The 15661-nt window shown below is 41.6% G+C and overlaps 1 protein-coding gene across 15 annotated transcripts in view; it reads left to right on the forward strand.

The window, feature by feature from the left end:
• The window catches only part of BAZ2B (bromodomain adjacent to zinc finger domain 2B), a 394656-nt gene that overhangs the window by 209819 nt on the left and 169176 nt on the right, over positions 1–15661 (forward strand). For all 15 annotated transcript variants that reach the window (XR_012646491.1, XM_075002079.1, XM_075002080.1 and 12 more), the window contains one exon: positions 13928–14083. Coding sequence is in view for 14 of the 15 variants with exons in the window: in XM_075002079.1 (XP_074858180.1) it covers positions 13930–14083 (154 nt within the window). In the remaining variant the exon portion in view is untranslated. The remainder of the gene's footprint in view (positions 1–13927; positions 14084–15661) is intronic.

Below are 15661 nucleotides of genomic sequence, written 5' to 3' on the forward strand. Positions count from 1 at the left end.
CTGAGCTCTTGCTTATGGCTTTGCTGTAGAGAAAGAACTGATGACAATTAACCTGCACGTACTGGCTAGCCTCATGGCACAGCAGTAGGAGCACACCACATATATGGACCCTACATGCACTGCTACCGAAGTTCTCTTAGCAGCAGCACAGATACTCAGATATGCCTGCAGTGGAGCACCGATAGGTATGTACATTTTCTTGTAGGCGTGGGACAATAGAATGTGTTCTAGCTCAGCACAGAAAGAAAGAAATTTATTCAAGTATTATCAAAAAATGGAGAGTGGAAATCTGTGTTGGATATCTGATTTCTAAATGCTTTTGTAAAATCCTAGAAATTGAATCATAGAATCAGAGCTGGAAGGGACTTCAAGATGTCATCGAGTCCAGTTCCCTGCCCCAAACAGGATCAACCCCGATTAAGTCATCCCAGCCATGACTGTCAAACTGGGACTTAAAAACCTCTAGGGCTGAAGATTCTACCAGCTGCCTAGACTGTGCATTACAGTGCTGCACCACCCTCTTGGTGAAGTGGTTTTTCCTAATATTCAACCTGCTCCTCTCCTTCTGTAACTTCAGACCATTGCCCCTTGTTCTGCTGTCTGCCACCACTGAGAAAAGTTTCTCTTCATCCCTTTTAGAGTACCCCTTCAGGAAGTTGAAGGCTGCTATTAAGTCACTCTTCAGTCTTTTCTCTTCTGCAAACTAAATTAGCCCAGATCCCTCAGCCACTCCTTCATAGGTCGCATGCTCCAGCCCCTTAATCATTTTCGTTACCCTCCGCTGAACCTGCTCCAGCACATCCACGTCCTTTCTGTATGGGGAGGGGCGGGTCTCAAAACTGGACACAGTACTCCAGATGTGGCCTCACCAGTGCTGAATAGAGGGTAACAACCTCTCTAGATCTGCTTGAAATGCTCCTCCTAATGCACCCCAATATGCCATTGGCCTTCTTGGCTACAAGGGCACACTGTTTACTCATATCCAGTTTTTCATCCACTGTAATCCCTAAGGTCCCTTTCCACTGTACTGCTGCTTAGCCCGTCGGTCCCCAACCTATAACAATGCTTGGGATTCTTCCATCCCAGATGCAGGACTCTACACTTCTCCTTGTTGAACCTTATCAGATTTCTTTTGATATGGGAGCTATCCGAGCTATAATTCCTATATTAAATTCTAGAGATTGGTTATTGGCCCTGAGCACACCTACTTCCATGTTGTCATTCATTCTTCTCACAAGAAGCTTCTTAATTTTACTGTATTGCAATTACTCCAGTATTGAGAGCTCACCTTAAACCCCTGATCTGCTTCAAGGGTTTGCTCCGAAGTCCTGTCAGTAGTAGCTGCTCACCTTCATCAGCCCTGTATTGATAATGGCTGTTTAAGGGCTTGCTGCACATCAAAGTTCTATCTATAATGCAGTTTGCCATGTCTTTGTTATACAGCTTAGAACTTCAGCACAAATGCTTGAGTCCATTTTGACTCCTGTACAAGAGATATATTTGACAGGAATGTATTTGTATCCCATAATATCCAGAGTTTGTCCCTGGGAAGCTAGAGTTATGACACTGACAAGCTTTATTGCCGTGAATCAAACAAGTCCCAGGATGAAGGTAAGAGATCTCCTCACCTTGCTGAGTCATATAACAGCTTGTACTTTCATAGCACAGTATGTCAGGTTGCATCTTCATTGCTCAGAACAGGCTACATCTGAAAGATAGTCTAAACAAGCTGTGTCTGTCCTTAGCTGGGTGCTAGACTCGGTGGAAGGAGCCAGTCAGTGTGTGCTGGACTTCTTTTCAGACAGGTTCCTCCTATCATCACTGACTTTGGATGCATAATTCTTAAGATGGGAAACATACCTAAGGGGAAACACCAACCAAAGCAAATGGTTTGCCATAAGAATTTTTCGTATGTCTATTACTCCGGTTGGAGTACAACAGTTAAAGAACTCCAGTTACTGTAATAGGTACCTCCTAGAATTACAAACAGTCAGAAATGCATGTGTCTGCTTCTTTCACTGAATTAGTTTAATCTGTGAAAGTCACGACAAACAACATAGCTTGCATGTTCCACATAAATCATCAGGATGGGACAAGAACACCTGTTTTTTTGTTCCAGTACTGTAAAGCTATATAGATGACATCTAGCCAGTCACTCTGTCGCAGCAGCTTTTTACCCTCTGTTCATGTAGAACACCATGGCTGGTTATTGAAGTAGACATTTTGGCCCACGTTTGAGTGGGTACAGAACCCTCATGGATTTTCTCACCTGCAAGTTTCAAGAAGTTGACCTTTTGATGACCTCTGTTAACAGAAAGTTTAAGAAATCTTGTTTGAAATTAGGTGTTGGCCATCAGTCCAAGGGAGATTCATCTCTCATTTTTCTCCCCCAGGCTGCTGAAGTGGGAGAGGATGAGGGAGGGGGGAGAGTCCTGTCTCCCCACCACTGCCCTGGGGCAGCCTGCATCCCCAGCCAGAACCCTTATTCTGTCACACCCAACCCTCTGCTCCAGCCCTGAGTCTGCCCCTACTTTCCAAACTCTTTGGGTCTACCCTTCCCACACATCACTTCCACATTGGTTTACATAACAAAATTCATTACTCACATAGATGTAAAAAATAAGAGGAACACTGCTGCCAGTATAGTAGTGTCCACACTGGCACTTATGTCAATGTATTCTATGTTTTCAGAAAGGTGGTTTATCTACTCCTCTGAGTGACAAAAGTTATGCTGAAATAAGCTCTAGTATAGCTGTTGCCTCAGTATTTGTTCATCACACAAATGACAAGAGTCATTAAGGAGTTATTTAACTTTTTACCACAAGTCAGAGAACCTGCTGTTTTATGAGGTTTGAACTTTGACCCTAAGGGTATATTTACACAGCCCATGGCAGTGAGCCTGCCAGCCAGACTTGGGTTTATGCTACCATGCTAAAAATATCAGTGTAGACCAGTGTTTCCCAATTTTATTTGGCCACGGAACCCTTTTAAACTCAAAAGAATTTTTTGTGAAAGTCCATTCCCAGGCCCTTTGGCCCCCAAACCCAACCCCATCTCCAGTCTTTACCCCCACATCCCATGCACCCACTCCCCTATCCCCAGGATTAACCCCTCTCAGCCCTACCCCACCCCCACAACCCTTGGATTAATCTGCCTCAGCCCCAACCCAGCCACTAGGTCTAACCCATCCATGGTACTAGCTGGGGAGCCTACGTGGGCATCCATGTGCACCCAGTGGAAGGAAGGCTGGTGTGGACGTTTTCCACTGACAGGGTGATTTGAGCCACACCCACCAGAGGGGTGTGGCCATTCAGGTAGCAGGGTGAGTGAAATAATGAAACTAAATTCAATTGGTTTAATGGCTGGATCCCTCCCACCGCCCTGCTGGCCATTAAATTGATTAAATTTAGTTCTGTTCTTTCAGCTGCAGGGGGCAGAGAGCCACAGAGGAGTCAGCTATTATAATGGAATTTTCCCTGGAACACCATTTGGGAAACACTGGTGTAGACGTGGCAGCTTGGTGGAATTCAGCGTTTCAAAACTGGAGAGGGAATGGGTTCCAGAGCTAGAGTTGCAAACCATGCCATTACTTTAGAGAGCTGTCAGAACAACTATTTTTAGAGCACTAGTGTGAATCTTGGAAAACTGAGGCTGTCAGCCTGGATGGGAAGGGTTGCTGCTGAGGGCTGTGTAGATGTATACTAATTGTTTTTGAAACCTGTCTTTGATTTGCTAGCAAAGTGTTCTCTCCTGCTGTTATCTATGAAACTGGTGTTCATGGCAGGCATCATTTTTCCTTGGTGAATTGGGGAATTACAAGGTTTGATGACTGATTCCTCCTCTCTCTCCTTACCTGGTTTCTTCCAGGATAAGGTATTGCTGTGCACACATTTCTAGCGTACCTCTAAAATATCCTCTGGTTTCTACATTTGCTAAATTATCCATTTTTGTATACTTTTCTGAAAGCCACAGCAGACTAAAGAGGAAGCTGGCCTCCATACCTTGGTTATTAGCCGTCTGTTTGGACGGGACCAAACCATTCAGAAAGGCTATGGTTATTCTACAGTGCTCCGTCAACTGAAGTCAATGTCAGAAGAGGTTTCCCAACAAAGCTTTTGTCGACAGAGTGCAGCCACTCACTAAAAGTGGATGGGAACAGCACTCTGCTTTGTTGACGGGGTGGCCAGATGGTCAGGTTGTTCTCTCGACAAAACAGGCACGCAGAAGCACAGCAGACAGGGCTGCCCATTGTTCTGGATTCCCTGTCTGTTGAGAGAAGGACATCAAGAACATCCACATAGGATTTTTGTTGACAGAATCTGTCCATAGCGGCATTATGCCTCGTGGCTGAGAGGCAGAACGCTGCTGGTTAAAAGTGCTAAGTTTTGTTGACAGACACGTTCTGTGTGTGCATATTCTAAAAGTTTTATTGATGAAATCTGCTAGTGTAATTGTAGACAAAGCCTTTTTGACTGCTTATTTCTGTTGTGGACAGATCTATAGAATCCAGTCTTCACCAAAAAACTTTTCAAAGTTTAGTTGTATTCTTGTATGTTACCAAGTTGCTGATATTCAGCTTCCTTTGAGAATAACTGACCATCTTACAAGATCCCAAGCTAATTCCATTGCACTTTTAAAACATATACTGACGTACTGAAATTTCTAGAAGCAGGGCATCAGTGCATGCTTTTTCAAAATGGTATGCCCTGGCACATGCCTCTAGATCAGACTCAGTTGTCATGTCAGTATTGGATCCAGCTCCAAAAAAAAGTGTACTGTGTATCAAGTATTAACTTTTGCATTCTGGACTTCTTGTCTCTGGTGGGTTAATGTTAGTTATTAAAACAAAAATAACTGTGGGAATATACACAGTTTAATTGAACATCAGTAGGCTTATTATGAATATTGCTTGATTTTCTTTCTGAATAGCTGCACAGTATTCAAGCATCTTTCCATATGTTGGTCTGTTTGCTATACATGTTGATGCTTCTTTGAAAAAGAGTGATTTGTTAGCATCTGATCATAACTTAGCTTTAATCAAAACAAGTGTTTGTGTAGTGTAAATGTTTATACAGTAAACCCTTTCATATCCAGCATTCTATTATCCAGAACTCTCAAATATAGTAAACTCTTTCATATCCAGTAGCCCCAGAACCAGGAGGTTGCCAGATATTCAAATATTCTGGATAGTAGAGAGATATACCTAGCAATGCCTAACACTAAAGTAAAAGATATTAAGAAGCAAACAAGAGTGTACGCAGAGTTCTTTATGTACAAACAAAAAAAGTACTGTACGTTGTAAACTTACACTGTATGCACTTTATATGTATTTACTTTCACTATACTGTACTTATGGAAAATGTAACTAAAATTCACTTATGGTTAAAATGGTGGTTATTTGAGAGTTTTGGATAATAGAATGCCAGATTTGAAAGAGTTTACCATAACCAGCATTTTAACCATAAGTAAATTTTAGTTACATTTTCCATAAGTACAGTATAGTGAAAGTCAATGCAAATAACTACAGCACATACAATATAAGTTTATAGTGTACAAATACTACTGTTGTAGGTAAATAAAGTACTCTGCATACATTTGTGTTTGTTTCTTAGTAGCCAGTCTTGTTTTCCTTTAGTTTTATGCATTGGTAGGTATACCTCTCTGTTATCCAGAATATTTGACTATCTGGCAACCTCCCGGTTCCGGGGCTGTTGAATATGAGAGTTGACTGTATTATGAAGTCCCAATTTGGTAAGAGATTTTGACCATAGCTTTTGAATATAGTTTTAACCAAAGGATATTGAGATGTAATTACTGGAACATTTATCTTATGAACTTGTTAATGTACAGATCTGAATATATTTCTTTTCAATTGCACTTGCTTTTTTTTTATTTTCCATAAATAATCTTGGTTGCTAGGGAGTGTTTAGACAATCTTTCGCATGTGAAAGATAAGAGACTAATGCTTGCTCATAAAGGGATGCATCTTTTTTTTTTCTGTTTGGTTCAGTTACATTCACAAATTGTTATTAATTTATTTTGGAAAAGACTGTTAATTAATAAGCAGCCAGGAAGATGAACTTGCACTCATGGCAGAGTGTTTAGGGAAACTGGCACATACTGCTAGTATACACTTGGGAAAGAGAAGTAATTGTATTCTCAATATAATTTCTTTGGTTGAAGTTTTATAAAGTTGGTAATTTTTAATAAGTTGTAACAGATATAAATAGTGGAAACATACTGTAAATCACCAAAGAATTAATATATTATTGTTGAACTTCACAAAGACAGTGGTGTCTTTTTGTAATTTTTTTGTTGTCCATAAACTTGTTAGTTACAGTTAAGTCTATCATCTAATTATTGTTGATCCTCATTAATGATTCTTTCAGGGATTATCTTTTACAGTGACAACCATCTGTTGTGGTTTAGAGTAATACTCTAACTAAACACAATTAAGGTTGTGCTTTCAAAGCAAAATTATGTCTACAGGAACAGAGCAATATTTTCTAGGTTCAAAATCCTGTCACAAGTGTAAGTGTTGTACTGTACCAAGTGTTTTTAAAAAAACAATGAATGAAATACAACATCACATTGATTTTGTTGTTGCAAATGATTTAAAAGGACTATTTCTGTAAATCAGATTTGTTTTATGTGTAACATATTGCAATACATTACCAATGCTATCAGCAAATTTTGTCGTAGTAATAAAATATAGGTATGGAAAAGAATTCTGTAACTAGCTTTTAAAATCTGATAGTATTTTATTGAGGCTATCTCCCCAGGTACACACTATAATATAAGGTGTCATAACATTTAGATGACTTACCAGTAGTTTAAAAAAACCCCTACTATTTGTACAATTGGTTAATTTGAGGAAGGAGTACTTTAATGTTGTTTTTTATTGCATTCAAGATAAGGAGAAAGAGGAACAGTTGGGTAAAGGAAATGAAGAGTATGAAATATTTTATCTGATAGAAGTAAAAGAGTAAATACATTAAGTCATAAGGTTCTCAGTACATGCAAATGCTAAGTTTTGTTTTTCCCTGCAATATTTGAATACCGTATCTCATATATACATCTAATAATAATTGGGCATCTGAAATCTTGGCAACACAATTTGTTGAACTTAACTTGAATTTAGGGAGCTAGGCAATATTTAAAATATTTGGATACTTTCAGTGTGCCTGTATTTTATAGACTCTGTCATTAGGTGTTATTAAAGTTCTAGTATTCAGTTCCATGATGTAATATTTATGTATGTTAAGGTAGATCCAGACTTCATGTTATCCTAATTGTAATGGGGGCTTTGCTGGAAGACAATAGACCTAGTATAAACTTTTTTACCCGCTGTAGATATCTCTGCTGTGTATACTTAAATCCATATCAGTAAACTGCTCCCATGGGGCAGTTTCCAGAGGATATCAGCATAGATTAAACTTCTAAAGGTAGTGGGATTATGTACCCTAAGAGGGCGTGATTTCTAAAACATACAAATATGGTGCACGTTATTTGATTCATGGAGAACCTCCTAGTTTTCTTTAAATTCTTGGAACCATCACTACATTAAAGCACACCAGTAAGGTCTACAATGTAAATGTAATTCTGTTTAAAACAATACTATGTTAAAGGACACTAGCAGTTCTATATGAACCAGATAACATGCAGCACATTAGTATGCTGTAGAAATTGCATGCTCTTGAATGAATTTACCTACCATGCAAACAATCCCAAAGCCTGTTGCCATTTTAGAACATAAGAAATAGTAAAGCAGTATCTCAGATATGTGTATGTAATGGTAGCTACATACACAAGGCATGATTGGAGCATGATTGGAAATGGTATTTAAAGCATCAAATATATATTATGGATTTGTTCAAAATCAAATTAAAATACAAAATTATTTGCAGCATGCTATACTGTGTTTGATTGCAGATGTGGTAAATGGAAACTTTAAAGGGATATTAAAGTATTTTCCGCCATTGATTATCTTTCAGAGAAATTTGAAAGTTTCAAGACCAGGGTAAAGAACTTGTCTATATTTGCATGTTTCCCCCAATTATGTTTTACAATGGAGTCAAGAACTGCCATCCTTAAGTTCTAGGTTTGCCAACTTTCTGACTGCAGAAAACTGAACACCTTGCCCTATCCCACATGATCTCTGAGGCCTAGGGGGTTGTGGTTTGGGTTCTAGGTGGTGGTAACTTCAGGCAGCTCCTGGCAAGCAGGGACATGTCCCTCAAGCTCCTAGGCACCTGCAGTTGCTGCCCCCTGCAGCTCCCAGTGACTGAGGGTCCTGGACATGGGAGCTGGAGAGCGGGGTGCTCAGTGCAGCATCTGCAGGCAGGGACAGTGGACAGAGCTCCTTGTCCCCTCCCTCTCACCTAGGAACATGTCCACAAGGGATATGCCAGCTGCTTCCCTGGAGCAAGGCATGGAACCTGCCAGCCCGACTGAGCTGCCATCAAGGTTTTTAGAGGCCAATCAGTGCTGTTGTTCAAAGCTGCCAGGGTCCCTTTTCGACTGGGTGTTCTGACCAAAAACCCAGCATGGGGCAGCCCTGTAAATAGGACTTGTTCACTTGTTTCTCAGCTGTGGAGTGTCTCCTTTAGTAACTGAGTAGGAAGTGATTGTAGAAAAGGTAGACTGAATTTAAAATCTGAACTGCTTACTTCTATCATGGCATGCCCTAGTGAAGTGACAAAGTTTGAGAGTTATCTGGCATTTTCACCTCCTGCATTTTGTAAAGTTAATGTGATTCTGTCCTATAGGAAATGATTTTGTAGACTAAGTAGCCAAGAGGTAATCGAGAATTTTGGCACTACATTGAACTATTTGACAGCCTGTTCTTGTTTTTGCAGATTCAATGTTGTCTGATCTCCTGAGAGAGAAAAGATTTTATATAATCGGTTGTAAAGAATAAAACCAATAAGCTATTTCAGTGGCTGGCTGTGTGGGAATGTGGTTTTGAGTTTCCATAAAATGAAACTAGTTCCAGCTACATTAAATTAGTTTACCAGTTACAGTAAACCCCCAATTTACACGTAGGTTACATTCCCATGCAACCAAGTGTAAGTTGAATTTCATGCAAGTTGGGGGAGACGGGAAACTGACCAGTGCTGTGCTTACCTTCTCGCTGCGCTGGTCAGTTTCCTAGCTACTGGACTGGCCGGGCACCAGGTGGCAACTTGGCTCTGGGCTCCACTCCTTGCAGGAGCTAGGAAACTGACCAGCTCCCTTCCCCTCCTGGGAGCCAGGAAACTGACTAGAGCAGCAGTGCTGGTCAGTTTCCCCGCTCCTGCAAGCAGAGGGGAGCCAGGTTCCCAGCTCCCTGCCACTCACAATTTTGACTTGCATTAATTTGTGAAATTTCAACTTGCATGGTACTTGAAATTTCATAAATAGGTGTTTTGCTGTACATAGTTTCCATTTGGAGAAGTTTGATGTTGTGTTTTGTTTTCTATTGGCCTGGCCCTGCCATTCTCTCCAGTATCCCTGTTGCCAGCAGTCATGCCCATGTACACGAAGCCCCCACTGCCCTACTCCTCTACCCTATCATACCTGCCCTGTGCATTAGGGTCCTGGCTGCTGTGCAGCCTGAGTTCTCCTAGCTGCCCCCTGCCCCGCACATGCAACAGACTCTCCTGACAGCATGCAGGGCATTGGAGCCGTTTTCCCTCAGAGATTTTCTATATTGGGACTGGTTGAATTTTCTTTTGAGTAGGTTAAAATATTTTATGTACAGCACCAATACTAAGGTAGTGTGTGGATGTGCACCTTCAGTATAAACAAAAAACCTAGATACAAATGTATATTGTAAACAGTCCATAGATGTGGACCAAAGTATTTTAAAATAGGGGATAACTAACAAGGAACAATGTTTACAATTTTTTATTTACTATGAAATTAAGTACAAAGAAGACGAACATGACTCTGGGGAGTACCTGTATTATCATCCTTTCTAACAACTCAAGCTAGTGAACACACCAAAATGCATATTATCCATACATAGATCAGTTTTAAGATGCTAAATAAATCAGAGTCAATTGGAAATACTTCCAAAAAATAATGGGATGAGGTGTGGGGGGCTCAGGGCAGTGGGCTGGGGATGCGGGGCTGCAGGAGTCGGGGGGGTATATGAGGTGCTCAGGGTACAGGACTGATGTGTGTAGGGGGTGCAGAAGTTAGGGCAGGGTCCTGGGGGTGTGGAGGCATAGGAATCAGGGTTGGGGTGCATGAGGGGCACAGGGCAGGGGATTCAGTGTGTGGGGATTCAGAAGTCAGGGTAGGGTGCTGGGGATGTTAAGGGTTCAGGAGCAAGGGACGGGGAATGTGAGGGGCCCAGAGCTAGGCATCAGGGTTCTTGAGGGACTCAGGACAGGTCATTGAGATGGGGCCGGGGGTTACAGGGGAGGATTCTGGGAGTGAGAGTTTAGGGTACAATTTGTGGGAGGGTGAAAAGACTCTAGGCTGGACTATATTATCTTGCTGCTGATGTTAGATCAGGGTGGTCTTTTTGATAAATTTATTGTAAAAAACTGTCTGAAGATCCGAGCATTTAAGGCTAAAGCTGAATACTTGGATTGTGCACCCAAACATCTACGAAAGGATTCTTTTAAGGATGTGATTTTAGGAGCTTCGTCCACAAAGTAATAAAATATTTAAAGCAAATTTTAAATTAGGGTCCTGTAGACCTAATGAAGAGCTATTTTTAACGGTAAATTCACAGTTGATGCATGCCTGTTTAAATGCTTTTAATTACTACTAAATGTCTCTTTCACCTTTTCTGTGTTATGCTAATAGGTCTGACAAGCTGGAAGGATTTCCACTTTTAAGTTAACAGAGGCACTTGCAGGGGAAGATGAGCTTTCATGGGGCAGACCCACTTCAGATCTGTAGGTAGTGCTACATGACTGCTTTTTTTGGCATGTTAGTCTGTATTGTAACAAAACAAAACAACAGTCAATCTGAAGATGTGGGTCTGTCCTATGAAAGCTCATCACCTAATCATTTTGTTAGTCTTTAAAGTGCTACATGACTGCTGTTTTGCTTTTTTGTTTTGTTAGAATACAGACTGACACAGCTACCTCTGTTACTATTCAGGGGAAGAGTTATGAGTCTGCAAGCTGCTGCTGTTTGAGTCTTCCAGAATAGTCAGGTTAAAGAAGGAAGAGGGGAGATATTGAGTGCTAAGACCCAGGGGAGGCATTCCATCTTATACGTCCTGCCCATGCATGGGGTGGGGTGTGGGGAGGTGCATTCTCACTCTCTGCACATACATCTCTTATCAAAGTTTCAATTAAATCAAATCCTGTTTCATTATTTTCCTCTGTGCCTGACACTGTCATGAGAAGCCTAGATAGCTTAAATTATCTGTGGAAATGACCAAACACTTGTTTGTACATTTGTTCCTAGCCTCGAGGAAAAGAACTCTAAACATTGAACTCTTTTTGCCTGGAGATTATCCAAATGGCCTTATTAAGCAGTAAATAGTTTTAACCTCAGAAAGACTTTGGGAGGTGTTCAAAGCCAAGTACAGGGTTAACCACACTATTTACTCTAAAATCAATGAGGTTATCAGGTTGTAACTTGTATTCAGAGAAGACTGCGTGAAGGAGAATTATGAATTACTTACTGGGAAGTAGTATGTTCCAAATATATTGTATATGCAGACCCATGTTGATCTTCCATTTGTTCCTGTTACTTTTGAGTATTCAAGCTATCTTACAAGAAATGGAAGAGCTGAGCAGGCTCAGGGAATGATGGCCTTTTTAGAACTCCAGGACATCACATTCGTAGGTCAGTGTGTATGAGCCCATTAAAGATGCAACTGCCTTAAGAAACTGTTGATTGAGTTGCATAACACATAATTCCTATAGACACCCATATTTGGAGAATTCTTCTTATACATACATTCATCTTCCTTTCCTTTTGGGTAGAGCAGTTTTTGCCTCTGTGTGTTTTAAAGCCATTAGGAGCTGAAGCAGACTTTTTTAGCACTCGTCTGAGTGTTATGCAGCAGTGCACATATGTGACCTTGTCGAGATAGCTAGTACCCATGAATGTTGAGCTGTTAGTGTTGTACTTTATATTTTATGGAAAAAAATACTGAATCATTTATCTTTATTCACAAAATCAAGAAAGAGTAAAAAGAATTCTGTGGACTTTGAATAAGTATCATTTAGACTTGGACTCAGCTGTATTTATAATTGAACTTCAGTTATTTACAATTACAGTTTATGCTTAAACAGTGTGTTGAATCTTTTTTTTTTTTTTTAAAGCATTTAATTAATCCCAACTAGTCCAAGAGCCATACTTCCAGGCCAAATCCTGTAAAAGTGTGTGTAGGACTTACTGTCTGTGTATTGCCTTGGTCCTGGGCATTCTCTGTAGTCCAGTTTCCATCAGTGAATGCTCCATAGCTGGTAGTAAGTCGCTTACTCACCTATTTGTTTCCTCCAAAATGTTTCCACCTCAACGTTGTCCGAGTAGTACATGAAATGATGTATTCGTGGAGGGGGAATAAATCGAGCTCTAGGTGCAGGTGCTCTGGATGTGGACCTTGCAGATAATCATGTGGGAATTCAGCAGTTACTTTACCACCAGATTGAATGTAACTGTCCTTTTATAGTTAAGAAATGATTACTGTTTACTTAATTGGTCCTGTACAATATGCATAGCAAAGGAGCCGTGTGCATCTCTGCTTCCAGCCAGTGGGAACTGTGAGATTATGCTGGGGGCAGGGTGAGTGTGGAGAGCCCACACCTCATGGGGGCTGGGGCTACATTAGCCCCTTCCTTTTGGAAGGGGCATGGTAACAAGCCACTTCTTCAGATGTTAATGAGCTGCCACCATGAATATGCAGCACCTCATTAACGTAATGCCAGCCACACATGGTTCTAAAGTGCCGCTTTCGAGTCATGCATGCCCGTGTAGATGGGGGCCTTTTGAAAGGACACCCCCCGCCCCGGACTTTGAAAGCCCCTTCTCCCTATTTGGTTATAGGAAGAAGGGGCTTTCAAAGTCTGGGGGATCCTTTCCAAAGGCCCCCGTCTACTTGAGCAGCACACAATTCAAAAGCGGCACTTTCAAACCGTTCGCAGCCAGCATTATGCTAATAAGGTGCTGCGTATTCATGTCACTGCCTCATTAGCATCTGCCAGTGTGGCTCATTACCATGCCCCTTTCCGAAAGGAAGAGGCTAGAGTAGACATAGCCGTGGCGTGTGCTGTGTAGCGCACCATTTTGAGTGTCGTGGGGGTGCAGCAGGCAGGGAACCTTCCCATGTGTACTGCTGGGCTGTGGGACATTGGTTACCTGGAGGATTGTGGTGGGCCAGATGTGAAGGTTTGGTAGCCTTTGTTTTGCTAAGCCCTGGTTAAAGGCATCTATAGTGTATTTCCTCTGCTCTAGCTAGTAGGGAAAAATCTGGATTAAGAGTGTTATGTGATAAGGAAATAACTAATGTATTTAAAGCAGCTTCAACTCTAATTTTAATGAACTGTTTTCTTTAATATTTAACATTTTACAGTGTACAAGTTATACTCATTTCAATTTCTTTTTCTTAAAATATGCAGGGAATGGCTAATGCCTGTATAGTCACAAATACAGAAGAAAGTCATTAAATAAGACCACTCAAAAGAAGCAAAACTTAAATAAATCATTCCCATTGTATAACGGAATTATCTAAAAACTTTGCATTGTCCTTTTAATCTTTGTAGAAGATAATTTTATGGGTTGTTACTTAGTTTTTTGATGGATTATAATTTTTTTCTTTTAATGTATTTCTTCACTAGCTGTCTTAACAGTTTAGGTATAATTCCACATACATTTGTATTTTGGTGAGTGCTTTCCCTACAATTCGCCTGTCATTCATTATTTAATGGGGAGAAAAATATTTGTTCTCTTTCTTGTGTTTCGTTTCTTACAGATATGGAGTCAGGAGAGCGACTAACATCATCATCAGCCTCCTCTACTACAGCTACTTTGTCTCCTGCATCTTCTACACCTTCTGTAGTGTCAGCAGTTTCGAAAGGTGGCCTTTCCACTGGAGCTGCATCACTTAGCTCCACAATCAACACATGTGGTAAATAGTCTTAATTAAAATTTTATAAATTAGTAGTATGATTTGTGTGTATGTAGCATACCTTATGTGATTTCAGATTGCTGTATATATTACAGGATTAAGCATAAAAATAAGATGAAACTGGTAGATGAAATGGAAATCTTTAAGACAAGGATACAGAGTAAACAGCATAGCAGGGTGAAGTTGTGTGACACAGCAAACCCTCGAGGAGCGTGATTTTGATTTGCGTTTAACTCACGTTAACATGAGTTAAGTGCAAATTGAAACTGTCGTCCCAAAGCTGGGAGAGTCCAGCAAGCACACAGCTGGGGAGCCCGACACACAGGAAGAGTGGCAGAGTTTCTCCCAGCTGGGAGAAATCGTGGCACGAGCAGCTGTTTGCCCACCAGCTTGGAGAAGTTGGGGGCTGGATAGCTGCCAGCCCCCACAATTTATGCAAAATTCAATTTAAGTGGAGGTTGCCCAGGACTCAACCGTCGCGCAAATCAAGGGATTACTGTATGTTTTTCTTATGCAATAAAAACCATTACCTCCAAAAAAAATATCGAAATTGGTGTTTTGCAAACTCTAAAAGATTGGTAACAGAGAGGTAGCCGTATTAGTCTGTATTCTAACAAAACAAACCAGCAGTCATGTAGCACTTTAAAGACTAACAAAATAATTTATTAGGTGATGAGCTTTCATAGGACAGACACACTTCTTCAGATCTATAGCATTTCAAGTATAAAGTGACAGTTATATAGCAAGAGGTCCCACTAAAAGCTGAGAAATCAGATATACATCGAACTGAAGGTGGGGTAAGCAGGAGAGACACTAAGGGTGCGTCTACACTAGAAAGTACATTCAAAATTAGGATCAGAAGACCGAGTTCTTTCAAAAGAATCTGCGGAGTGTTTACACTGACACGGCACTCTTTTGAAATTAACTTCAAAAGAACTCCCCTGTTCTTTCAAAGTTGGCCCTCTGCTCCCAGGATGGGAAAAGTGCCCTATTTCAAAAGACATTTTCGAAAGAGAGCAAGTGTAGAAGCTCCTCAGCCCGCTCTTTTGGAAGAGTGGGTCCTCCAGAGCCGCCATCAGCTGGCAGGTATCAGCGCTGCTCGCAGCACAAGCAGAGCTCTGTGGCTCCAGCATCCGGCTGCCTTTCAGCACGCAGGCTCCCAGAAGCTCTTGGGCAGGAAGCTGAAAGCATGTAGGCAGCAGGGAGCCCACGCTGCCGCCCGCACAGCTCCCAGCCATGATGTCCTGGGGGAAACTGCAGCACCTCCGGCACCATGACCAGCAGCCGGGACTCCCGCCCACCCCAGGGACTGTTCAGGGACCAGGGGGAGTCCTCCCTGGAAGGGAGCCAGCCCCCTAAACATTGGGCCCCCTCCTGGACAGAGACCAAGCTGCAGGACCTCCTCACCCTCTGGGCAGATGAGGAGGTCCTGCAGCAGATGGGGGTCAGGCGCCAAAACGCACCCACCTTGGATCGCCTCACCAAGGGCATCACTGGCCAGGGTCACCCCACCCGGACCCCAGAGCGGGTGAGGTCGAAAGTGAAGGAGCTGTCGGCAGGCATACTGTTGGGCTCGGG

Source organism: Carettochelys insculpta, chromosome 8 (genome assembly GCF_033958435.1).
Source record: "Carettochelys insculpta isolate YL-2023 chromosome 8, ASM3395843v1, whole genome shotgun sequence".
Taxonomy (NCBI): domain Eukaryota; kingdom Metazoa; phylum Chordata; order Testudines; family Carettochelyidae; genus Carettochelys; species Carettochelys insculpta.